The sequence below is a fragment of the Ciconia boyciana genome, chromosome 4, assembly GCF_034638445.1.
Source record: "Ciconia boyciana chromosome 4, ASM3463844v1, whole genome shotgun sequence".
NCBI classification, from domain to species: domain Eukaryota; kingdom Metazoa; phylum Chordata; class Aves; order Ciconiiformes; family Ciconiidae; genus Ciconia; species Ciconia boyciana.
In genome coordinates, this window is record NC_132937.1 from 13,395,416 (window position 1) to 13,422,154 (window position 26,739).

Genomic DNA, 26,739 nt, shown 5'->3' on the forward strand with positions numbered 1-26,739 from the left:
CTATAGGTAAGCAAATTACTGATCTCAGTAAAATGATGATCAGTGAAAATGTACATGAACTTATTGGTCACAATTCTATAACATTCTTTTGGATTTCGGCCCTGAGGAAGAACCCAGCCAGCTATTTGCATTCCACCAGGGAATTTAAATCTCCTGCTGTGTATTTTGCTTATTACCTCCTTAAGCCACTGAAACTTTTATCCCTGACAGTAATATTAATGATTGACACCTGGTTTTCAAAGATGAGTAAAACTGACAGCTGTTTTGTATTTTGCTTGTGTGTGGACAGAGTAACGTCAACTAACAAGTCCAATAACTCCATTCTCTAAGAACATGTTCAGTGTTGCCAACTTCTGAGCTGATCACTAACTGTGTTTAAATTGTTTCTTAAGCCCTCCCACATGTGATACTATTAAAATGTTTGACTGCAAAGAAAAGCTAGAAAAAGTAAGCAGGATGATAAAAGTGAAGGAAAGAGATAACAAATAACTAAACCACTGTTTAATTTAGTTTTATTCTAAAGATCAACATTTTTTAACTTTGCAAAGATGCTGAATCTAACTCCATATCAACAGTAGAGTCAGAACTTTACTCTTAAAAACTTAAAGTGTAAGTCTGAAATGTCATGAACTTTTTAAAAAAATGTTATTATTTTATTATTTTAACTTATCAGTTGGACTCTCTCCAGTATGTCCATATCTCTCTTGTACTGGGGAGCTGTCGTGGTTTAGCCCCAGCCGGCAGCTAAGCACCATGCAGCCTCTCGCTCACTCCCCGCCAGTGGGATGGGGGAGAGAATCGGAAGAGCAAAAGTAAGAAAACTCGTGGGTTGAGATAAGAACAGTTTAATAATTGGAACAAAATAATAATAATAATAATAATAATAATAATAATAATAATAATTGTAATGAGAAGGAAAACAACAAGAGAGAGAGAGGAACAAAACCCAAGGGAGGGAAAAAAGATAATAAATAAATAAATAAAAGTGATACAACCGCTCACCACCCGCCGACTGACGCCCAGACAGTCCCTGAGCAGCGACCGCTACCCCCCGGCCAACTCCCCCCAGTTTATATACTGAGCATGATGTCATATGGTATGGAATAGCCCTTTGGCCAGTTTGGATCAACTGTGCCCCCCTCCCATTTCTTGTGCACCTGGCAGAGCAGGGGAAGCTGAAAAAGTCCTTGCCCAGTGTAAACACCGCTTAGCAACAGCCAAAACATCAGTGTGTTATCAATATTATTCTCATAATAAAATCCAAAACACAGCACTATACCAACTACTAGGAAGAAAATTAACTCTATCCCAGCTGAAACCAGGACAGTATCTACCCCTTATTCTATACCATTTACGTCATGCCCAGGTTCTACCCTTTCTAATACAATTAATCACCACCACTTTTCCTGTCTCTTGATATATATATATATATATATATATATATATATGTACACACAGCTATAATTCCCTTGGTCTATGGGCCATCCCTCTAAAATGTTTGTTAAGTTCATTTAGTCCATGACTTTGGGCTCCATCTGTCATAACAGTCCTTCAGGGCAGGAGAGATGGTGTGTGGTGCTGGATTGTTGCATGCTGAAGCCAGTTCTGGTTCCATCACCGCTGCAATTTGCTTGCTGTCATCGAAGTTCATTCTTCACTAATCTGGGTGATCCTTATTGAAATACCATTGATATGGTGTATAGTAACCATAAAAGTGATGACACACAGTATTATATAGCAATTACCATCATACCATTTAGTTCATTGGCTATTCTCACCCAAAATCAAATCCCCTTGAGGTACACAGCAGACTTCCCCATCCTTTCGCATCACCCACCAAGTGCACCCGGGTCCTTGAGCAAAAGCAATCCCACGAATGGGCTTGCCTTTGCCTGAGGCAGGAGTAACCCAGACTGTCTTCCCCAGCATGTTTTTTATGTGCACTACAGGGACCTTATCCCCTTCTACAGTGCGTAAAAGTTTTGATTGGGCAGGGCCAGCTCGATTGACAGATCCCCTAGTGTTGACTAACCAGGTGGCCTTTGCTAAATGTGTATCCCAATGTTTGAATGTCCCACCACCCATTGCTCTCAGTGTAGTCTTTAACAGTCCATTGTATCATTCAATTTTCCCAGGGGCTGGTGCATGATAGGGGATGTGATATACCCACTCAATGCCGTGCTCTTTGGCCCAGGTGTCTATGAGGTTGTTTCGAAAATGTGTTCTGTTGTCTGACTCAGTTCTCTCTGGGGTGCCATGTTGCCATAGGACTTGTTTTTCAAGGCCCAGGAGAGTGTTCAGGGCAGTGGCATGGGGCACAGGATATGTTTCCAGCCATCCGGTGGTTGCTTCCACCATTGTAAGCACATAGCGCTTGCCTTGGCGGGTTTGTGGGAGTGTGATATAATCGATCTGCCAGGCCTCCCCATATTTATATTTCAGCCATCGCCCTCCATACCACAGAGGCTTTAACCTCTTGGCTTGTTTAATTGCAGCGCATGTTTCACATTCATGGATAACCTGTGCAATAGTGTCCATGGTTAAGTCCACCCCTCGATCACGAGCCCATCTCTATGTTGCATCTCTTCCTTGATGGCCTGAGGGGTCATGGGCCCACCAAGCTATAAAGAATTCACCCTTATGTTGCCAGTCCAGATCCACCTGAGCCACTTCAATCTTAGCAGCCTGATCCACCTGCTGGTTGTTTTGATGTTCCTCAGTGGCCTGACTCTTGGGTACGTGAGCATCTACGTGACGTATTTTTACAACCAGGTTCTCTACCCGGGCAGCAATATCTTGCCACAGTGCTGCAGCCCAGATGGGTTTGCCTCTGCGCTGCCAGTTGTTCTGCTTCCATTGCTGCAACCACCCCCACAGGGCATTTGCCACCATCCATGAGTCAGTATAGAGACAGAGCACTGGCCACTTTTCTCATTCAGCAATGTCTAAAGCCAGCTGGATGGCCTTTACTTCTGCAAATTGGCTCAATTCACCTTCTCTTTCAGCAGTTTCTACCACTTGTCATATAGGACTCCATACAGCAGCCTTCCACCTCCGATGCTTTCCTACAATATGACAGGACCCATCAGTGAACAGGGCATATTGCTTCTCATTTTCTGGCAATTTATTGTACAGTGGGGCCTCCTCAGCACGTGTCACCTCCTCCTCTGGCGATATTCCGAAATCTTTGCTTTCTGGACAGTCCATAATTACTTCCAAGATTCCTGGGCGATTGGGGTTTCCTATCCGAGCCCGTTGTGTGATCAGTGCGACCCACTTATTCCACGTAGCATCAGTTGCATGATGTGTAGAGGGGACCCTCCCTTTGAACATCCAGCCCAGCACCGGCAGTCGAGGTGCCAAGAGGAGTTGTGCTTCAGTACCAACCACTTCTGAAGCAGCTCGAACCCCTTCATATGCTGCCAATATCTCTTTTCCAGTTGGAGTATAGCGGGCCTCGGATCCTCTGTATCCCTGACTCCAAAACCCTAGGGGTCGACCTCGAGTCTCCCCTGGTGCTTTCTGCCAGAGGCTCCAGGTAGGGCCATTCTCCCTGGCTGTGGTGTAGAGCACATTTTTTACGTCTTGCCCTGCCCGGACTGGCCCAAGGGCTACTGCATGAACTATCCCCCATTTAATTTGTTCAAAGGCTTGTCGTTGCTCAGGGCCCCATTGGAAATCATTCTTCTTCCGGGTCACTTGGTAGAGAGGGCTTACGATCAGACTGTAATTTGGAATATGCATTCTCCAAAAACCCACAACGCCCAAGAAAGCTTGTGTTTCCTTTTTGCTAGTTGGTGGAGACATGGCTGTTATTTTGTTAATCACATCCATCGGGATCTGACAACGTCCATCTTGCCATTTTATTCCTAAAAACTGGATCTCCTGTGCAGGTCCCTTGACCTTACTTTGTTTTATGGCAAAACCAGCTTTCAGGAGGATCTGGACTATTTTCTTCCCTTTCTCAAAAACTTCCTCTGCTGCATTGCCCCACATGATAATGTCATCAATGTATTGCAGATGTTCTGGAGCTTCACCCTGTTCCAGTGCCATCTGAATCAGTCCATGGCAAATGGTAGGGCTGTGTTTCCACCCCTGGGGCAGTCGATTCCAGGTGTACTGAACGCCCCTCCAAGTGAAAGCAAACTGTGGCCTGCACTCTGCTGCCAAAGGGATTGAGAAAAACGCATTAGCAATATCAATTGTAGCATACCATTTGGCTGCTTTTGACTCCACTTTGTATTGCAGTTCCAGCACGTCCGGCACGGCAGCACTCAGCGGTGGCATGACTTCATTCAGGCCACGATAGTCTACTGTCAGTCTCCCCTCTCCATTAGACATTTGCACTGGCCATATAGGACTGTTAAAAGGTGAACAAGTCTTACTGATCACTCCTTGGCTCTCCAGTCGACAAATCAGCTCATGGATGGGAATCAGGGAGTCTCGGTTGGTACGATATTGCCTCCGGTGCACTGTTGTGGTAGCGATTGGCACCTGTTGTTCTTCAACCCTCAGCAACCCCACAACAGAAGGGTCCTCCGAGAGACCAGGCAAGGTGGACAGCTGTTTAATTTCCTCCTTCTCCAAGGCAGCTATACCAAAAGCCCACCGGTACCCTTTTGGGTCCTTGAAATACCCTCTCCTGAGGTAGTCTATGCCAAGGATGCACGGAGCCTCTGGGCCAGTCACAATGGGGTGCTTTTGCCACTCATTCCCAGTTAGGCTCACTTTGGCCTCCAATACAGTTAGCTGTTGGGATCCCCCTGTCACTCCAGAAATACAGATGGGTTCTGCCCCTATATAGCTTGATGGCATTAGCGGACACTGTGCACCGGTGTCTACTAGAGCCTTATACTCCTGTGGGTCTGATGTGCCAGGCCATCAAATCCACACAGTCCAGTAAACCCGGTTGTCCCTTTCCTCCACCTGGCTGCAGGCAGGGCCCCCCTAATTCTGGTCATAATATTCATTACCCATTTCTTGTGTATATGAATCAGAAGTTTCTTCATTAAAATCAGGAGTAAGATCAGCCCTTTTACTCTGTCTGGGGAAGTGTCCACTGGAGACCGGAGCAGCAATTTTCCTGGAAGAACCCCCTTTGGTGATTGTTTTTCCTTGCAACTCACGTACCTGCGCCTCTAGGGTTGAGGTAGGTTTTCCATCCCACTTCCTCATGTCCTCTCCGTGGTCACGCAAGTAAAACCATAGAGTGCCCCGTGGTGTGTACCCTCTATATCCTCTCTCTTGAGCAGAGGAACGCTGATTCCTAATAGCTGAGACACTGGTCCGTATAGGTGGGGATTAGGACATATCTTCTTTGAATCGTTGGAACTCCCGGGACAGTTTCTCCACAGCTGAGACAAGGGAGGAAGAGATACTTTCTTCGTATTCCTGGAGGTTACTAGCCGCTTCATCCGCTGTTGGTCCCTCTCCATCTTTCCAGGTCAGTATTGCCAATGAGTTGGCACACGATGATGGTGCGTTCCGTACCAACTTCCGCCACATAGGTCTTGTGCACTGGACCTCATCTGGATCTGTGGGTGACCGCACGTCGTCCAGGTCACCATAAATCACTTCCAGCACAGCTAATTCCCTCAGGTACTGGATACCTTTCTCCATGGTGGTCCATTTGCCTGGGCGATATACAACAACTTCCTTGAAGGGATATCTTTCTTTTATAGCTGACAGGAGTCACCTCCAGAGGCTGAGGGCTGGTTCCTCTTTTCCAATCGCTTTGTCAGTGCCCCCTTCCGTAGAAATGGATCCCAGCTGCTTGGCTTCCTTGCCCTCTAATTCCAGGCTACTGGCCCCATTATCCCAGCATCACAGCAGCCAGGTGACAATGTGCTCGCCTGGATGACGGCTGAAATCTTTTCACATATCTCGCAGCTCACTCAGGGATAGGGATCGGGTGGTTTCTGTCTCGTTTATGAGTTCTTCCTCTTCCTCTCCTTGTGATGGCCCTGGTCTTTCATCTTCCCTTTCTAAACAAGCTGACTTTTGCTTCCAGGATTTCTTCTTATGTATAGGGGTGACTGATACTGACACGGGTTGGTTCCCTGGTTGAACTGCAGTGCTTGTAATGGAGTTGTCCGGAGCAGCCGCAGTGCCTGTTGCAGCGGGGGCTGGAGCAGCCGCAGTGCATGTCGCAGGAGGGGCTACAGTAGCTGCAGTGCCTGTCATTTTGTGACCAGATCCTTGAGGGTTCTGAATAGTGTTGAACAGGGCTCAGTAGGCATGGGCCAGACCCCAGCACAGTGCAGTGATTTGTGTCTCTATGGAACTGCCAGGGTGACAACATACTTTTTCCAAATAGTCTACTAATTTTTCAGGATTCTGCACTTGTTCAGGGGTGAAGTTCCAAAACATTGGAGGTGCCCACTGTCCTAGGCATTTGCCCATGCTATCCCCCACACTCTGCCACTCATAACTATCCGGCCTTGGGGCAGATCTCTGGATGATATTCTTAAATTGCTTACTAATCTTGGACAAGATCGAAACAGTATTCCGAAGCAATACCAATAGATGTATCTTAACTACCCAAGGATGTTCAAGATACTGATAAGTTATTGTAACAAAGGAGGAAACATTGTAGAAGAAAGTAGTGAAGGTACAATTCTGCATTTCCTCCATAAAAAACCTCTCAGAGGAAGAGGTGTAATTGCGAATTGTCTCCATAAGATGATACCCGACATACAATAACGGTTTCAGTACAGCACTTTGATACCAAAATAAACCCAAGGTCACTGTTTTAATAACAAATCTCCCAGGCAAAACATCACCAATTAAAGCAGAGCACAGCAAACTGCAAAAACCAACACCGATCTTTAACATGTACAGCAAAAAAGTGAGCATGGTGCAGATGAGGTAAACCAATGCTAGGAACAGATGGATCAATATCACGTCCCACAACTATTAACAGATCTGAATTCCTTAATACGCTCTGGTTAATCTGTTATTATCTCAAACCCTTCGTGCCCCACGTTGGGTGCCAAAAAGGATTGTCGTGGTTTAGCCCCAGCTGGCAGCTAAGCACCACGCAGCCGCTCGCTCACTCCCCCCCCGTGGGATGGGGGAGAGAATCGGAAGAGCAAAAGTAAGAAAACTCGTGGGTTGAGATAAGAACAGTTTAATAATTGGAACAAAATAATAGTAATAATAATAATGAATTATAATGAGAAGGAAAACAACGAGAGAGAGAGAGAGGAACAAAACCCAAGGGAGGTAAAAAAGATAATAAATAAATAAATAAATAAATAAAAATGATACAACCGCTCACCACCCGCCGACCGATGCCCAGCCAGTCCCCGAGCAGCGATCGCTACCCCCCAGCCAACTCCCCCCCAGTTTATATACTGGGCATGATATCATATGGTATGGAATAGCCCTTTGGCCAGTTTGGATCAACTATCCTGGCTGTGCTCCCCTCCCATTTCTTGTGCACCTGGCAGAGCAGGGGAAGCTGAAAAAGTCCTTGCCCTGTCTAAACACCGCTTAGCAACAGCCAAAACATCAGTGTGTTATCAATATTATTCTCATACTAAAATCCAAAGCACAGCACTATACCAGCTACTAGGAAGAAAATTAACTCTATCCCAGCCGAAACCAGGACAGGAGCCCAGAACTGGATACAGTACTCCAGGTGTGGCCTCACCAGTGCTGAGTAGAGGGGAAGGATCACCTCCCTCAACCTGCTGGCAATGCTCCTCCTAATGCAGCCCAGGAAACTGTTAGCCACCTTTGCCGCAAGGGCACATTGTCGGCTCGTGTGGCACACTGCCAGATATTGTCTGGGTGTTGAAGTTAGGTTGAGTGGCTTAGTATCCCAGGTTATTGCAAATTTTCTGAAGGTGGGATCAGGAAAGCTAAGGCACAGTTGGAGCTCAATTTGGCAAGGGATGCAAAGAATACTAAGAAGGGATTTTGCACGTATGCTGGCCAGAAAAGGAAGATTAAAGAAAATGCACACCCGCTGGTAAATAAGACAGGAGAACTGGTGACAATTGATATGGAGAAGGCTGAAGTACTCAACAATTTTTCTGCCTCTGTTTTCAATGGTAATCTCTCTTCCCACATCTCTCAAGCCCCTGAACCTCAAGGCCGTGACTGAGGGAACGAAGTCCTTCCCATCATAGGAGAAAATCAGGTTCGAGACCACCTGAGGAACCTGAACATACACAAGTCCATGGGACCCAATGGGATGCATCCCAGAGTCCTGAGGGAACTGGCTGATGTAGTTGCCAAGCCACTCTCCATCATGTTTGAAAAGTCATGGCAGTCAGGCAAAGTCCCCAGTGACTGGAGAAAAAAGGGAAGCATTGTGCCCATTTTTAAAAAGGGTATAAAAGAGGACCCTGGGAACTACTGATCAGTCAGCCTCACCTCCATGCATGGTAAGATCATGGAACAGATAGATCCTCCTGGAAGACATGTCGAAGCATATGGAGGACAGGGAAGTGATTAGAGACAGCCAACAATACTTCTCCAAGGGCAAATCCTGCCTGACTAATCTGGTGGCTTTCCACAATGGAATGACTGCATTGGTGAACAAGGGAAGAGCTACGGATGTCATCTATCTAGACTGCTGTAAGGCCTTTGAGACGGTCCCCCACAACATTCTTGCTGCTAAATTAGAGAGATATGGGTTAGATGGATGGACTCTTAGATGGGTAAGGAATTGGCTGGATGGCCACATCCAAAGAGTTACAGTCAATGGCTCAATGTCCAAGTGGAATCCAGTAACGAGTGGTGTCCCTCAAAGGTCCGTACTGGGACCAATACTGTTTAATATCTTCATCAATGACATAGACAGTGGGACTGAGTGCACCCTCAGCAAGTTTGGAGATGACACCAAGCTGAGTGGTGCAGTTTATTCGCTGGAGGGAAGGGATGCCATCCAGAGGGACCTTGACAGGCTTGAGGAGTGGGCCCATGTGACCCTCATGAAGTTCAACAAGGCCAAGTGCAAGGGCCTGCACCTGGGTCAGGGCAATCCCCATTATCAATACAGACTGGGGGATGAAGGGATTGAGAGCAGCCCTGCAGAGAAGGACTTGGGGATACTGGTGGATGAATAGCTGGACATGAGCTGGCAATGTGTGCTTGCAGCCCAGAAAGCCAGTTGTATCCTGGGCTGCATCAAAAGAAGCGTGGCCAGCAGGTCGAGGGAGGTGATTCTGCCCCTCTACTCTGCTCTCGTGAGACCCCACGTGAGTACTGCATCCAGCTCTGGGGTCCCTAGTACAAGAAAGACACAGGCCTGTTAGAGTGGGTCCAGAGGAGGGCCACAAAAATGATCAGAGGGCTGGAACACCTCTCCTATGAGGAAAGGCTGAGAGAGTTGGGGTTGTTCAGCCTGGAGAAGAGAAGGCTCCAGGGAGACCTTATTGCGGCCTTTCAGTACTTAAAGGGGGCTTATAAGAAAGGTGGAGAAAGACTTTTTACCAGGGCCTGTAGTGACAGGACAAGGGGCAACGGTTTTAAACTGAAAGAGGGTAGATGTAGATTGGATATAAGGAATAGGGGTTTTTTTACGATGAGGGTGGGTGAGACGCTGGAATAGGTTGCCCAGAGAAGTTGTGGATGCTCCATCCCTGGAAGTGTTCAAGGTCAGGTTGGATGGGGCTTTGAGCAACCTGATCTAGTGGAAGGTATCCCTGCTCACAACAGGGGGGGTTGGACTAGATGATCTTTAAAGGTGCCTTCCAACCCAAGCCATTCTATGAGTCTTCTACCTCCTTCCCCCACCCCGAGCGGCACAGGGGGATGGGGAATGGGGGTTGTGGTCAGATCATAACAGTTCATCTCTGCTGATCCTTCTTCCTCATGCTTTTCCCCTTCTCCAGCGTGGGGTCCCTCCCATGGGCTACAGACCTTCAGGAAAATCTGCTTTAGCGTGGGCTCTTCACGGGCTGCAGCTTCCTTCAGGACACATCCACCTGCTGTGTTTAGGGGTCCTCCAGGGGCTGCAATGTGGATATGTGCTCCACTGTGGACCTCCATGGGCTGCAGGGGGACAACCTGCTTCACCATGGTCTTTACCACGTGCTGCAGGGGAATCTCTGCTCTGGTGCCTGGAGCACCTCCTTGCCTTCCTTCTTCACTGGCCTTGGTGTCTGCAGGGTTGTTTCTTTCTCTTTTTTTTTTTTTTTCCCTCACTTCTCTCTCACAGCTGCTGTGCAGCGTTTTTTACCCATTCTTAAGAATGTTATCACAGAGATGCTACCAACATTGCTGATTGGCTTGGCCTTGGCCAGTGGTGGGTCTGTTTTGGAGCTGGCTGGTACTGGCTGTGTCCAACATGGGGGCAGCTTCTGGTGTCTTCTCACAGGGGCCACCCCTGCAGACCTGCCCCCTCCCCCCCCCAACCTCCCCATGTAAACCCAATGTACAAATATTTTTCTACGCTACAGTTAAATACCCTTAATGTACTGATATCTATGCTTTTGTAAGCTGTACTGTTCATTTTTTCTTCTTTCTAGTAAGAGTTGAAGATATCGCTGTGGTGTTTTTTAGGACAGGAATGTAGATGTAAAGATCTGGTCTGTATAATAAAAAAGACTGGTTATGGTTATTCCATAATAGCTGTTGCAGACTTTAAAAAATTACTCTTTTTTGAGAAGCATAGTTATCCTTAATAAAATCATTTAGAACATGATTCTCATAGGTAATTGTAATGATATAGTGACCTTTTTCCAATATAGGTACAGCCTTTTCTGCTGTGGTTGATGACAACTTGAAAATTTGGTGTTTTAAGAAGCATAAGTGCTTTCACTTGAATGGTGCATTGATAGTTCCAAACCTTTCTAATTATGAACACGTGTCTTTTATGCTGAAGAGAATTGAAGTTTAGCTGTAATTCATCAGTTGAGACAATGTTGGTACTTTAACACAAAGGTATTTTGGTTAGGTGCTGCAAATGACATGGTTTAATGTGTGTATGTATGTGTGTTGATATATAGTTCTCTTTTTAAAAAGCACTCTGAATTGCTCATACTGACATTGTTTTACTTGAGGATTTTTTTTTTCTTTAGTTTACAATGGTATCAGCATCCTACTGAAGAAGGTCTAAGGCTTCTTGCAGGGAAACAAAGAGGCAAGAGCAAAAAAGATAGGTAAAAACTTGTTTTAAGTTTTTTCTTTTTTTTTTTACTCCATATAACAACTTTACTGACAAACTTTTGGTTTTGTGTGGGTCTAAAACTTCTTGAATATGATTGCCCTGCTTGTTTTGATTGCCACAGCTCTGTACTGAACTGTGTTCTTTCGGTTTAACAGAGAACTTAACGTGCCCAAATTGTACAGAACTAGGTAATTCCCAGTCTCCAAAAGTGGTCTGTGACATTGCTAATTTGGTGGCAAGAATTTTCTTAATGAATCTATTCATTTAGATGAAGACTGAGAATAGGAAATCTTATATACAATGGAAGCTCTTCATCTTGAAGCAAGATGAGAAAGATTTGAGTATATTAGTTGAACACAGGATTACTGTGAGCTGCCACTCTTGTGCAGCTGTGAAAAAAGTAAATGTGCTCCTAGGATATATTAAGTGAGGTATTTCCAGTAAAGAGAGAGGGAAATGTTAATCTTGTTGCACAAGGCCACTGATATAGAACTTTATCTGGATTACTGTGTACAATTCTGATCACTCATGTTCAAGAAAAATGAATTCAGACTCAAACAGGTGAAGAGAAGGACTGCTAGGATGATCCAGGAAACAGAAAGCCTGTCTTACAAGAGGAGGCTAAAAGAGCTTGCCTTGTTTAACCTAGCAAAAAGAGTCTGAGAAGGATAGGATAGCTGTCTATCAACTTCAGCTGGAAACAGATTTCTGATCTTCAGTCATGAAGCTCTGGAACAGCCTCACCAGAAGCATAATTGGGGCAAGAACCAAGACTGATCTTGAGGTGGTGGAGCTTGCTATGTTTATGCAAGATTTCTGAATTGGCTATGTTTAAAACAAATACCCAGTGACTTGCTTTTTGGTGACATAGGTGGTTTCCTTTGGTCTTTTTTTTTTTTTTTATTCCAATATAAACTGCTCTCTTAAAATTCTTAATATCTAACTTTTGTGTTAATTCATAAACTGCACATATAAACTGCACATATAACCTGTTCATCATAAAATCAAAGCTTTTTTTTTTTTCAATTTCTTACTTAAGCTACATGGGTAGCAACCTTATTTGCCAAATGTTGGGCTAAAAAATTAAGCCTTCTCTTTAATATATAATGCTTCGATATTACACGTTTGTCACAATATTCTTTAATATTCAGAAAAATCATTTTATCCAAGTTTTCTGTAACAAATTGAAGCAAAATAGTTAATAGTATTACAATTTATAACTGTGCATTTAACCAGTGATATTTATTAATATTTAAAATAACTTCAGTTACATAACTATAACTTTAAGTTACATGTTTCACCAATATGAGCCTTAAACAGGAAAACACAATTGCATTGCCAAATACTAATTGCACTTTACACCGAATGCCTTTCCTCAACCTTGTCAATCTTCTGCCATCCAAAGCATGCATATTCTCACTTTCACCAGGGCAATCATATGCTCTCTGCTGTGTGGAAGCATGGCATGTTAATGTGTACTTACGTATGAGCTTAAATTTTGTAATCTTGGAAAAATTTACTGTGAAGCTTGGTAGAAAACTGTATCACAGTTCACCTATTTGCATTAAGTCCTTTTTCACCTGTTAAACTTTTGCATGTAATGTTTCAAATGTGGTGCTACGTTTTCATGTCTAAACAGTCAAATTCTGTTGGTGTAATTTAATTATTATGATTGTTGTATTTATCATAGTACATTAATATCTAACCAAGAAAATACAGTTTTAATATGTGTATGTAGTTGTTTGTAATAAGGTACATTTTATTGACAGATGGATATGAAACTTCAGAGGGAATCAGGATGGTAATGTGGAGACTTAAATGCTGCTTTCTTTACTTTGCTATTGTAACAATAGGATGTATAATAACCTTAATTTTCAGTCAGTGGATATACCTCTCTGTTCTCTGAAGAAGCTGCTTGTCAGGGCAGGCCCAAGACAAGAGACAAAGACATAAGATTTGAAGGCTCTTGCAGGCAGTAGCTCAGAAGAGGCTGAGCTCTGCCTGCTAGCCAGTTTTATTAGCTCTCCTGATAACACACCAAGGGCAGCTGAAGACTTAAAATTTACAGAAGATCATCTCCTTTGAACAGATACCTATGTAACCCTGACACTATCTATCTCCCTCCTTCACCCAGGGTGTGCCCCCACATCCTCCAGTGGACCAAACTTAGCAGGATAACGGGCGCCCAGGAACCTCTGGGCCATGACCCACCCAATCAATCAAATACTGCAGGGTACCCCAGGATATCCTGGAACCCAAAATATCCCAGACACGATATTCTCTCTGGCCCTGGACCATAACTGGAGATGGAGGTAGAGGTTGCCACTGGAAGGGATCCGGGTGAACAGGTTTTAACAGGGAGACGTGAACAATGGGTGAATATTGAGAGTGCGTAGAAGGTGCAGACGGAACGCAACCAGATTTTATACAGGCCCAGGTAATGGTGGTCCAACTTGGAAGAAGGATGCACAGAACAAACATGTTCACCGGACAACCAAACATAGTCCCCAACCACAAAGTCCAGCGCTGGTCACCGATGACTATCTGCATAGTCTTTGTAAGCAGCCTTTGCTTTTTCCAGCTGCTCTTGAAGAAACAAATGCATATACTGCAACCGCTCAAGGGAGTCCTCAGGAGAAAACCCCTGGACAGCCACTGGAGTAGCTGGGTGGTCACGGGGATGAAAACCGTACTGTGTGTAAAAAGGGGTCTGATGCGTGGAAGAGTGGACACTGCTGTTATGTGCAAATTCTGCCAACGGTAACAGAGAGACCCAGTCATCTTGATGTTAATTAATATAACAGTGGAGATGCTGCTCCAGGATCTGGTTTACCTGCTCCATCTGACCATTAGACTGTGGGTGATAAAGGGTGGAAAGACAGAGTTGGACCCCCAGCAGGCCCATAAGCTGCCTCAAGAACTGGGCAGTAAACTGGGCCCCTTCATCTGTCACCATGCTATCTGTCAGACCATGACAGTGAAGCAATAGCTGCAAAACCAAGTATGCAGTCTGAGGGCCATGGGCAGCCTCTTTAGCGGAACAAAAATAGCCACCTTTGTAAACAAGTGCACCACCACAAGCACCGCTCGCTGTATGCCCCTGAGACACAGGCAAGTCCACAGTGAAATCCATTGAAGTAATTTGCCGTGGCCGCTCAGGAGTTTGTAAGGGTTGTAATAGTCCCCGTAGCCTCTACATCAGTCTCTTGGCCCTGGCATGGACATCACAAGCCTGAATGTAGCTTGCAACATCAGCATGCACCATAGGCCACCAGTAGCTCTGTGTGACTTGATGCAGTCTTCTGATGACCACCGTGCCCTGCTGTCAGTGCATCATGACAGCGCTGAAGGACCTTGTGTGCGCAGCGGGTCGGCAGGGATATACAGCCGCTCGTCGTGATACAGACAACCATCCTTCTCCTGCAGATTCTGTGAAGTATCCCCTGCCCAAAACCGCATGGCCAAAGGATCACCGGCCATCACTCGATGCACAGAACCAAGGTACTGGCTGGCACAGCCGCAAAAAAATTTTGCAGAGAGAAAAATGACAGGGGAGCAGATCTGCCTCAGCATCTCCTGCTGAGGCTTCCTGACGTGACAGGGCATCTGCCCTGCCATTTTGTTTACCCAGCCTGTAGGTGACAGTAAACGGAAACTGAGAGCGAAAAGTTGCCCAATGAGCCAACTGGGAGAGAGGCACTTTAGGTTCCTAAAATATTCCGGATTTCGATGGTCAGTCAGAACCAAAGGAGGCTCAGCAGGACCCACAAGAAGGTGCCTCCACTCAGCACACGCCTCCCCCATGGCCAGCAACTCTTCATCCCAGGCATTGTAATTCCTCTCTGCAGCAGTCAACTGGCAGGAGAAATAGGCACAAGGATGAAGCTGTCCATCCAGTGAACTACGCTGAGAAAGTACTGCCCTGATGGCATGGGCAGAAGCATCTGCCTTCAACACGAAAGGATGACTGGTATCCAGGTGGGCCAAAACCGGGACCATTGTAAACGCCTGCTTCAAGTCGTCAAAGGCCTCCTGAACCTTGTGTGTCTGCTGAAAAGGGACACCCTTATTGAGTCAGTGCTGTGAGCGGGGCAACCTTTTGAACAAAATTCCAAGTAAAACGCCAATAAAAATTAGCAAAGCCCAAAAAGCGCTGCACACACCATCAAGGGAGACTGCCAACAAAGAAAGGCATCAATCTTTTTCATGTCTGTGCTCACACCCTCGGGGGCAATTGAGTAACCCAGGAAGTCTATACGCTGTTGGAAGAAGGCATACTTCTCCAGCCTTGCATAAAGGCAGTGACGCCAAAGGTGGGAGAGAACCTCTCGAACATGAACAACATGTTCCTCCCACATCCTCGAGTAAACTAAAATGTCATCCAGATGTGCAATGACATAATTGTCCAACAAGTCACAGAAAACATCGTTGATAAAGCCCTGAAAGGTAGCAGGGGCATTACACAGGCCAAAAGGTATCACACAATACTCAAAATGGCCATATGTGCAAACAAAGGCCGTTTTCCACTCGTTGCCCTGATGAACACAAATAAGATTATAAGCCCCTTTAGTAAACCAGCATGCCCCCTGGTAAATGCTTCAACAATTCAGGAATGAGGGGCAGGGGGTACTGGGTTCTTGATGGCAATATTATTCAATCCCTGATACTCCACACATGGCCTCAAGCTTCCATCCTTCTTTACAAAAATTATAGTGGCGCCAAGGGAGGGAAGTGGAATATTGAATAAAACCCCAGGCTAAACCGTCCTCGGTATAAGCCTTCAAGGCCACCATCTCTGGCTGTAACAGAGAACAGATATGGCCCGAAGGGAGAGGAGCGTCTGGGAACAGCTCGATGGAATAATCATACACCCGATGGGGGGGTGTGGGTGGGTGTGTGTTAAGGTCTCTGCTCGCTTTTGCTCAAAAACGTCCCAAAAGTCCCTAAATTCTGGCGGCAGCGCCCCCAACAGGCCAGCAGGTGGCTCGGGGGAGTTGGCGCTGCCGGCACGGGACACCCGGCGGGCACTAGGGCCTGCTCGGAACCCTGGCCAGCAACCGGCACCGGGAGAGAGCGCTGTACCCCGCCGGCTGCGGCGGGAGGCAGCAGCAACCCTCGCACTTCACCCACAGGAAGGTAAATTCGTCTCTGTGCCCAACCGACCACCGGATCGTGCCGGACTAACCAAGGCGTGCCCAGAATGATTGGATAAAAGGGCATAGAGAGGACAGAAAAAGAAATGAACTCCCAACATCCTGGGGCGACGGAGAGCTGCAGGAGCGGGGTCTGCCACTCAGTGGGACCACCGCCGGCGGGTTTCCCGTCAGTAGCAAAAATAGGGCAAGGGACAGATCGGCGCTCTATTGGCGCACGAGCCTTTTTACAGACTCTGCAGAAATCATATTCCTACAAGAGCCAGAGTCCACCAGGGCCTCAGCAGCGACCGCTCTGCCGTCCGGGAGCGGAAGCGAGACCGACACCGTGAGGAGCGGGGCACCTGGGCTCGCCCCATCTACGCCGGCGGCGACCTCCCTTTCCGCGCTGGCCGGAGCTGTTTCTCGACTCCACAATACCGGGCGCTGAAAGGGACAGTTCAGAAAACGGTGGAAAATCCCAACTGCTCCCAAAGGTAGCCAAATCAACCGTCTCCTCGGCAGAGTCCTCAGCAGGGGGAGAGGGGGACTGGGCAAACCCTGCCTCGAGTTGCAATGGGTTCCACCCCGCCGCGAGTAGCAGGACGGAGGCGGGTAGGGCGGACTCGGGGAGGAGCCACCGCGGTCCGAGCTCCCGTCCCGGCCACACGGGCCCCACTCCCGGCACCGCCAGCATGGTGCCTGACCCCCCGCCAAGCGGGGGGGGGGGAGGCGCCGGGAGGGAGCGGGGGCCCGAAACCGGAGCAGAACCAGGCAAGCGCAAAAGCTGCTCCGCTTCAGAAGCACGTTTAGTGGCAACCTGCAAAATCTTCCGGCGCCAGCCTTCGGGCTACCTCTGTATGAACATCGCCGGCCAGGCCATGAATATAGAGGGGTAACAAAGGTCACACCCCCCCCCCCTTCAGCTCCGGCGACATGCGCAGGAAATCCGCGGTGTACTCTGCCACACTCTGCCCCCTCTGGCGCAGACTGAGCAGGGGGTTAAAAATCCCAAACGGGACAAAAGCAAGCTGGCCTTCGCGCGATCACCGGGAAAAGCACTATCCCAATTGGAAAACATAATCTAACTTCATATTCTATATTATAAGACGTACTTTTGTTTGTACTGTATTTCAAAGACTATTTAGTAGAACTAGAAAAGGCTAACTGATGACTAGAAGTAAGGCTTCCACATAAGGAGGAGTAGGCTAAGATTTACTAGTCTAGGAACTGATTGAGGGACAGTTTTGCTAGAGGTATGTATCCACTTTGCAAGAAGGTGGATAGGGAGTAATAAACTTACTGCCATGTTATACAAGGAGATGATGAATTAAATTAGAGTAGGTTTAAGCACTTTTTAATTTGGGACACAAATTGTGGAACTTGCTGCTGCAAGATACTTTGATTTCAGACTGGTTCAGAAAGGTATTCAACAAATTCATGTCACTTATTAAAAATGATTATTTCAGAGGTTGCAAATTCATGTCACTTATTAAAAATGATTATTTCAGAGGTTGCAATCCCTGGCTCAGGTTATCCCCAAGTTGCTTAATGCTGGAAGCCAGGAAGGGTTTTAGCAGTGTGAGGATCAACCTTTGCTTGCCTTATTCTTTCCCTTTGTATAAGCAAATAGCCACCTAGTATGATAGGAGTAAACGGATCTTTGTGTGATTCTTTATGAAGCTTCTGTATATTGCTGTCATGCTGTGCAGGAGTGGTTAAAACCTGGAACACAGCTTTGAACCCTGCCTCTGCATCACAATGTACTTAACTTTGTTGCTTTGCCCAAAGAGAGCATGCTGGGTTATTATTTTTTAAATTGTATTAGTTTTCTAGGATTACTAATACAGTGATACATTTTTTTGGGCTTATTTTCATAAGCAGGATATGAATTGAAATAAGTATGGTATTTTTACGTTTCCTTTTAGATTAGAAAACTATCTTAAATTTGTCTTTGCTTGATGGCTAGTAGGATAGATCTTTCAAGGATCTAGGTTAGTCCAGCTCAGGTGACATACTTGCTAAGCACCCTATTGTGACAAAAGGACCCAATGCTATTTTGAAAATGTGATATTTATTTTTTCCTAACAACTTTGGTTATCTCCTGAGATCGATTATTGCTTGTTATTTCCAATGAATGATCAATAAATTAACACTCCCAAGCATGTCTTACTCATTTACTTACTTTCAATCCAAAGACTTTAACACTGCTGTCTTTTAGTCTACTGGCCTAGACCTCAACTGAAAAGTCTCAAATTAGCTTTGATTTTCTTCAGTGTATTTCTATGGCAGGATGGATATGTTCTGCACTGTACCTGTAGTCATATCAATAAACTGTTAAGGCTGGGGGAACCAATTGGAACACCTGTCACAAAAATTTGTAACTGGCCCATGCCAACCGAGGAGAGAGGCTAGGACGCAAAGTATAGAATTATAAGGGTAAATATTTATTCATGCGCATGAAGTGTCCCAGCCAAATTGGGGCACCCTGGATGTGGTTTTACACGGGGTTCTTATACTCTTCAAACATTCAGGTACAACACGATTTGACTAATCACTAACACCCACACTACCGATTACTAATCATAGGAAAACTTTGCAAAGCAACTATATTTCTGCAGCATTCTTGTTGCTTGTCTATTGATCGAGATGTCCCTGGAGTCAGTCTTGCTGTAGTTACTTATCTATGATGCCAGATGACGCTGGGAGGGTTTCAAAGACGTGTCAGAGGGGCTAGGATGCTGGCATTATCTTGGTTGTCCAGGGGTATCCTTTATCCTTCATGGACAGCTCTAAGCTTCCAAGAAGCAAAGTCCTTATTTCCAGGGCCGGGCTGTCCTTTAGTTTGTTTTACTTAAGCATGAACAATACCAAAGTCTCCAGTAAAATTCTACTACCTCATTACATCACAGTGTATAATGTGAACTAATATATATATTAACAAAGTTAATACACTTTCATACTATAAAGACTGATTGATATAATAGTTAGGAAGGGAATTTTCATAACACACCCTATAGCTTCCTTCCTGTCTGAACAGTGAAGCTTCCTTTCAGAGGAAACTGGTGTGTTGGAGTAGATGGTGCCCACCAGATCCTGTCCTAATACATACTCAGGACATAACATATAGATGACATTTAGACCTGTATGTGTAACCATGGTAGTATTTCAGAGGCTTGCAAGGCAAAGCTAATAATTATTGACATACCTGGTTGTTTCTCAAGATATGTGCTTATTTGAACTTGAATTAATGCTTTTACCTAGCTAGATGAAAATGTTTGTATGTGGGGGAAAAAATGGTCTGCGTACTACTTAAATTTGAAATGCTATTATATAATGAACAAGTTAGTTTTGTTGTATCTGTGTGTATTTTATTTATTTACTTTTTTTTTTTTTACAGAAAATATAATGGTCATATTGAAAACAAGCCCCTAACCATTCCAAAAGACATTGATCTTCATCTGGAAACAAAGTCTGTGACTGAAAGGGACACTATAGGTAAGAATAAGTGGATGCAAACAACAACATATTATATCAAATATATCCTGATGTTGTTTTCTATCGAGTGTTTATTTGCAATAAATACTGGAATATCTTTTTTCAATAGATAATGAAAGAATAACAGTACAACTGATTATAAAGAAAGAAAGTGAGAAAGCAAAAATTAGGGCTAAATCTCTTTCGTTGTTCCATGGGTGACATCTTAATAGCAGTATTAGAATAAAGGATGAGTAGGTGAAATTCAGCATAAAGCACATCTATTGCTGCATTAGGCATCCCTAGCAATATGAGACAACACCAAAAGGATCACATCACTCAGTGTATTTGAAACAGACATAAAAATAGCTTTGTACAGGAAAATGATAACTGGCAGATGTTGAAACACACTTTCTGCTCTTCTAAAATAGGAAATGTACTGTAGCACTGACACCTAGTTCTTTCACCCATACATCTGAAATTTTGAAGTAAAATATTTAGAAACCAAAAGTAACACTGCAGAAATACACAGCATTTGTTTTGAAAGTTAATAGGCTTTTTTATAAATGCTAATTTTTGACTCCTTAAACATAACCAATTTTTCTGTTACATAAAAGTCATATATGGATATGTATACGTGATACATATTTTCCTCCTAGCCACATTTTTATATGCATGCATTGTATGCATAAATATAGAAAGCAAGCAAGCAAGCAAGAAAGCATAGTGCTGAGCAGGAGATGTTGCAGCTTAAATTATCCAGGACAGTGCTGAAAAGACCTGTAACAGAAACGCACAGCTTTTTAAAACTGGCATGTAAGCAAAGCATTCACAATTTTCAATTAGTGTTATTTGCTTCAAGTAATAGCATTAATGGGTCTCCCCGAGAATAAAACAAGCATCAGTTTATAGATACTGAAAAAGTGTAGGGTTTAAGTATCTTTAAAAAGTTATATATGCAAATATATGTTAAATCTAACCAAATAGTTATTTCAAAATAAATATCAGACTTTAATTTAAATACCTGAGTTCAACCAATTTCATGTTTTTGACATCAGATACCTTGTAGTCAAAAGACAAATGCTCAGTAATATTCTGTGACTTTTTAACCTCGTTGATGTAGGAAGGTGTTTGAGAGGGTGTGGTGGGTTGACCTTGGCTAGCCACCAGGTGCCCACCAAACCGCTCTATCACTCCCCCTCCTCAGCTGGACAGGGGAGAGAAAAAATATAACGAAAGGCTCGTGGGTCGAGATAAGGACAGGGGGAGATCACTCAGCAATTACCGTCACGGGCAAAACCAGACTCGACTTGGGGAAATTAATTTAATTTATTACCAATCAAATCAGAGTAGGGTAATGAGGAATAAAACCGAATTTTAAAATGCCTTCCCCCCACCCTCCCTTCTTCCCAGGCTCAACTTCACTCCCGATTTCTCTACCTCCTCCCCCTTGAGTGGCGCAGGGGGATGGGGAATGGGGGTTGCGGTCAGTTCATCACACGTTGTCTCTGCCACTCCTTCCTCCTCTCGCTCTTCCCCTGCTCCAGTGTGGGGTCCCTCCCATGGGAGACAGTCCTTCACGAACTTTTGCAATGTGGGTCCTTCCCACGGGCTGCAGTTCTTCACGAACTGCTCCTGCGTGGGTCCTTTCCACGTGTCCTTTCCACAGAGTGCAGTCCTTCAGGAACAGACTGCTCCAGTGTGGGTCCCCCACGGGGTCACAAGTCCTGCCAGCAAACCTGCTCCAGTGTGGGCTCCTCTCTCCACGGGGTCACAAGTCCTGCCAGCAAACCTGCTCCAGCGTGGGCTCCTCTCTCCATGGGGCTGCAGTTCCTGCCAGGAGCCTGCTCCAGCACGGGCTGCCCATGGGATCACAGCCTCCTTCGGGCGCATCCGCCTGCTCCGGCCTGGGGTCCTCCAAGGGCTGCAGGTGGATATCTGCTCCACCATGGACCCCCATGGGCTGCAGGGGGACAACCTGCGTCACCATGGTCTTCACCATGGGCTGCAGGGGAATCTCTGCTCCGGCGCCTGGAGCACCTCCTCGCCCTCCTTCTTCACTGACCTTGGTGTCTGCAGAGTTGTTTCTCTCACATATTCTCACTCCTCTCTTCCGGCTGCTGTTGCGCGGAAATTTTTCCCCCCTTCTTAAATATGTTATCACAGAGGCGCTACCACCGTTGCTGATTGTCTCAGCCTTGGCCAGCGGCGGGTCCGTCTTGGAGCCGGCTGGCACTGGCTGTATTGGACATCGGGGAAGCTTCTAGCAGCTTCTCACAGAAGCCACCCCTGTAGGCCCCCTGCTACCAAAACCTTGCCATGCAAACCCAATACAGAGGGGCAGACTGCACTTCGTTGTTCAAGAATTGTTCTTTGCAGTTCCTAGCATCTATGGGAGAAAGAAAAAACTCTCTCTTTTTAAATCACCCAACCTGCATGGAACACAGTATGTTCCCCAGAATGTTTAGGATGGCGTTTACACAATGAGTTATTGCTATACAAGAGATGTTATCAAAATCTTGAAGAACAAACCATCAATGTTTTAAGTTTGGTTTTTCTAAAGAAAAAGAGGAAGCAATTATATATAGTACATTAAATGATTGTCAATGAGCTTTTAATCTTAAACAGAGAATCAAAACTCTTACCTAGAATTGTAGCTAGACTTCAGTGGATAACCATTTTTTATCTTGATTTTGAGATCTAAATTAGCCATGATTTTTTAAGTTAGCAGGTTAATGCATAAAAGCTGAGATGATACAATAGTAAAATCTTGTAACCTTATAAATTATTGAGTGGTATTCCAGTATCAAGCAACAGAGGTGAAGAGTGAAGTTCAGGTTAAAAGGAGAGGTTGCTGAGTGAAAAAATAAGTGTCTCTTAGCTTGGATAATCTGGATCTAGATTGGATCTAGACCTCAATTATTTGAAAATAATTTTTAATTGTCATCCCTTTTTGTATATGTTGGTAATTGCCTTAAAAATATCATTGTACTTTTAAGATTTGCAAACTTGTATTTTTCAGCATTGCATTATTTTCCTGAATATCAGTGGCTGGTGGATTTCACTGTTGCAGCTACAGTTGTGTATGTGGTGACTGAAGCCTATTGCAGTATCATGAAGCCCTCACAAGAAATGAATATCAGTGTAGTTTGGTGTCTGCTTGTCTTGGCCTTTGCAGTGTATCCTTTACTGTTTTTTAAAATAATTCTATCTGTTCCAAATAGCTTACATCATTCTTCAATTCATAGAAATCTGTGTATTGTTGATCTGCAGAATAAATAAATATATATTTATCACTGTCTTTGCCTTAGTCTTTACTAGGAAGACCGGCCTTCAGGAATCCCAGGCCCAAGAGACCAGAAGGAAAGTCTGGAGCAAGGAAGATGTACCCTTGGTGGAAGAGGATCAGGTCAGGGAATACTTAAGAAAACCAGACATACATAAGTCCGTGGGCCCTGATGGGATGCACCCACGACTGCTGAGGCAGCTGGCAGATGTCATTGCTAGGCCACTCTTGATTATCTTTGATCGATCATGGCGGTTGGGAGAAGTGCCCGAAGACTGGAGGAAAGCAAATGTCACTCCTATCTTCGAGAAGGGCAAGAAGGAGGACCCAGGGAACTACAGGCCGGTAAGCCTCACCTTGATCTCTGGGAAGGTGATGGAGCAGCTAATCCTGGAAACCATTTCCAGGCATATGAAGGACAAGAAAAATCACCAGGAGTAGTCAGCATGGCTTCACCAAGGGAAGTCTTGCTTGACCAACCTGATAACCTTCTATGATGAAATGCCTGGCTTGGTAGATGAGGGGAGAGCAGTGGATATTGTCTACCTGGACTTCAGGAAGGCCTTTGACCCTGTCTCCCTTAAGATCCTCATGGAGAAGCTGTTGATGTATGGCCTGGATGAGCAGACGGTGAGGCGGACTGAAAACTGGCTGAATGGCTGGGCCCGGAGGATGGTGATCAGTAGCAGCGCAAAGTCTAGTTGGAAGCCAGTGACTAGCGGTGTACCCCAGGGGTCAATGCTGAATACCTTTCTCAAAGATATTATAAATTAGAGATTATATTACTAACATACGGGCTTCTCAAGCCCTAAGTAAAAGGCCCAATAGAGCAGACATGGCCTATTCAAGATCATGAACTCCTCGAATACAATGTCTTCCACAAGCCTCCCAGTACAGGCAGTAACTAGTGGTATACCCCAGGGGTCAATACTGGATCCAGTCCTGTTCGACATCTTCATTAATGATCTGGATGATGGGGCAGAGTGTACCCCAGACATTTGCAGATGACACCAAACTGAGAGGAGCGGCTGATATGCCAGAGAGTCATGCTGCCATCCAGAGGGACCTTGACAAGCTGGAGAATTGGGCTGGCAGGAACCTCATGCAGTTCAACAAGGGGAAGTGCCAAGTCCTGCACCAGGGGAGGGATAACCCCATGCACCAATACACATGCTGGGGGCCGCCCAACTGGAAAGCAGCTTGGCAGAAAAGGCCCTGGGGGTCCTGGTGGACACCAAGTTGAACATGAGCCAGCAATGTGCCCTTGCTGCAAAGAAGGCAAATGGTATCCTGGGCTGCATTAGACAAAGTATTGCCAGCAGGTCGAGGGAGGTGATCCTTCCCCTCTACTCAGCGCTGGTGAGGCCACACCTGGAGTCCTGTGTCCAGTTCTGGGCTCCCCAGTACAGGAGAGGCCTGGACATACTGGAGAGAGTCCAGAGAAGGGCCACGAAGATGATGAAGGGACTGGAGTACCTCACGTATGAGGAAACGCTGAGAGAGATGGGACTGTTTAGCCAAGAGAAGAGAAGGCTCAGGGGGGATCTCATCAATGTATACAAATACCTGAAGGGAGGGTGCAAAGAAGATGGAGCCGGGCTCTTTTCAGCGGTGCTCAGTGACAGGACAGGAAGCAATGGGCGCAAAGTGAAACACAGGAGGTTCTGTCTGAACATCAGGAAACACTGTTTTACTGTGAGGGTGACTGAGGGAGGTGAAGCAGAGCCTGTCCTTTCTAGAGCCTCTGCACGATGACAGAGCTGCTCTATCAAGGCTTGAGTCTTCTCCCGTATCTCACCCAGTAACGATCCCAGTTCCCGTGAATACTGTGACTCAAGCTGTTGTATCCGCTCCATACACCACTGCAGAGCTTCCACAGCATCCTCTGCAGATGCACCTGCAGGGGCTTGGGGACCAGACATCTTTACCCAGTATTCCCAGTGGGGAAGATCTCTCCAAGCTAGTTGTCAGGGCAGGCCCAAGACCAGAGACAAAAACATAGGATTCAAAGGTTCTAGCAGTCAATATGTCAGAGAGGCAGAGCTCTGCCTGCTAGCCAGTTTTATTAGCTCTCCTGATAACACACCAAGGGCAGCCGTAGACATAATATTTACAAAACATTGTCTCCTTTGTTTGGATAGCCGTGTAACCCTGACATCTTACTTTTTCCTTGTACTTGAAGTGAATTAGCAATGGCAAGATGTTCTGACACGCTTCCTTTTCTCCTGTATATAATTGATATATGTATGTAGATTTTCACACTATGTACATGGAAGCTTTGTAAGGTAAACAGAGAATCTGGGCATGAATGTTTACTTAGTCCCTGCTGAATCCAAAGGAATGGATTTTGATTAATTTTAACAAGGGAAGAAACTTTGAAGTTTTTGCAATTTGGTGACAAGTTTATTGTGTTGTTTGATGCAAAATATAGTTCCAAAACTACTGTGAAATACTGGTTTTAAACTCACTTGTAAAAACCAAGAGTAAGCACATTTAATAATTGATTAGAGCTGCATGAAGCTGTTCCCTAGAGATCAGGACACACAGAACATCAGGAAACACTTTTTACTGTGAGGGTGACTGAGCGCTGGCACAGGTTGCCCAAGGAGGTTGTGGACTCTCCCTCCTTGGAGATATTCAAAAACCGTCTGGACATGGTCCTGGGCAACTGGCTCTAGGTGGCCCCGTTTGAGCAGGGGTGTTGGACCAGATGATCTCCAGAGGTCCCTTCCAACCTCAACCATTCTATGATTCCATGATTCTATGTTTTAATATTTGGAAAAAGGATTGTGTATGCTAGTGCCATTGTCAGGTAATGTATATGCTATACATGCTCTTTGGATATGCTGATATCAATGGCTTTTAAAGATTAATACCAGACTATTTATGGAAAGCATCTTATGTATGTGAACAAAAAGTTAGTGCTCATCTGTAATGGTTCTAAACTAATTTGGTTTTGCCCAGCTGGGCAATCAGGAAGAGATTTTGGTACCAGAAAGTACTTAAATGTTGGGAGAAGTGTGCAATTTACTGCATGCTTTTTGGTTTTGATATGTTTAGTGTGATGATTCCCTTAGCTGAATAGTACAGTACTGTATACAGTCATTTATTGCAAAGATGCATGCGTGAATTCATATTTTTAGAAGAACTTCAAGATACTTATAATGAAGTTTATGTGAAAATAAAATGTGTAGACAGTTGTAGGAGCTGAGGTGGTACTATGTTTTCAAAGTTCTGTGAAAAGCTGAACTCCCCTCTGAAACTGAAGGAAACAAAAGCAGAGTGTTTAGGAAACAAGCAATATCAAATCATAAAAAGAAGCAGCTGTGATGTACTGGAGAAAGCAGTATCGGACATTGATGCTTGTGTAGTAATTAGCTGGTTTTCAGAGACCAATCCAGACTTACTCTTTGGGGAGGAAAGTTGCCTTTTAAAGATGTGAGAGGTGATGAAGCAATGTAATAAGGGCCTGGAAGAAAGTAGGTTATGGAGATGTGAGTTAGAAAATGAATTTGTGCAACTGCTCTGCTCCCTGAACAGCTAATAACCAGATAAAGTGCTAAGTTAGACTTAATATAGCACTTGAATATTCAAAATTGATTCCTCTGTGGAAATGCCTCTTCTTCCATAGAGATTCTTATTGTGATCTTTTTTGGTGTTAGCACTAGCTAGTGATGTCACGTAAACCCCTTGAACTCTGGTTAGTTTTTACTGACAGTTCT

General features: G+C 45.1%; 2 protein-coding genes across 6 annotated transcripts in view; both read left to right on the forward strand.

Annotated features, from left to right (window-relative positions):
• The window catches only part of LOC140650450 (transmembrane protein 161B-like), a 74,883-nt gene extending 62,050 nt beyond the window's left edge, over positions 1–12,833 (forward strand). The window contains exons 12-13 of the mRNA XM_072858666.1: positions 11,034–11,114; positions 11,674–12,833. Of these exons, the coding sequence (XP_072714767.1) occupies positions 11,034–11,071 (38 nt within the window). The 3' untranslated portion in view covers positions 11,072–11,114; positions 11,674–12,833. The remainder of the gene's footprint in view (positions 1–11,033; positions 11,115–11,673) is intronic.
• A 3,924-nt stretch (positions 12,834–16,757) lies between these two features.
• LOC140650452 (transmembrane protein 161B-like) overlaps positions 16,758–26,739 on the forward strand; it is a 57,344-nt gene continuing 47,362 nt past the window's right edge. For 4 of the 5 annotated variants that reach the window (XM_072858674.1, XM_072858673.1, XM_072858671.1 and 1 more), the window contains exons 1-3: positions 16,758–17,149; positions 19,655–19,752; positions 22,754–22,910. In XM_072858674.1, the coding sequence (XP_072714775.1) occupies positions 16,950–17,149; positions 19,655–19,752; positions 22,754–22,910 (455 nt within the window). In that variant the 5' untranslated portion in view covers positions 16,758–16,949. Of the gene's footprint in view, positions 17,150–19,654; positions 19,753–22,753; positions 22,911–23,042; positions 24,861–26,739 lie in introns of all 5 variants that reach the window. The other variant, XR_012041998.1, reaches the window with a different exon arrangement.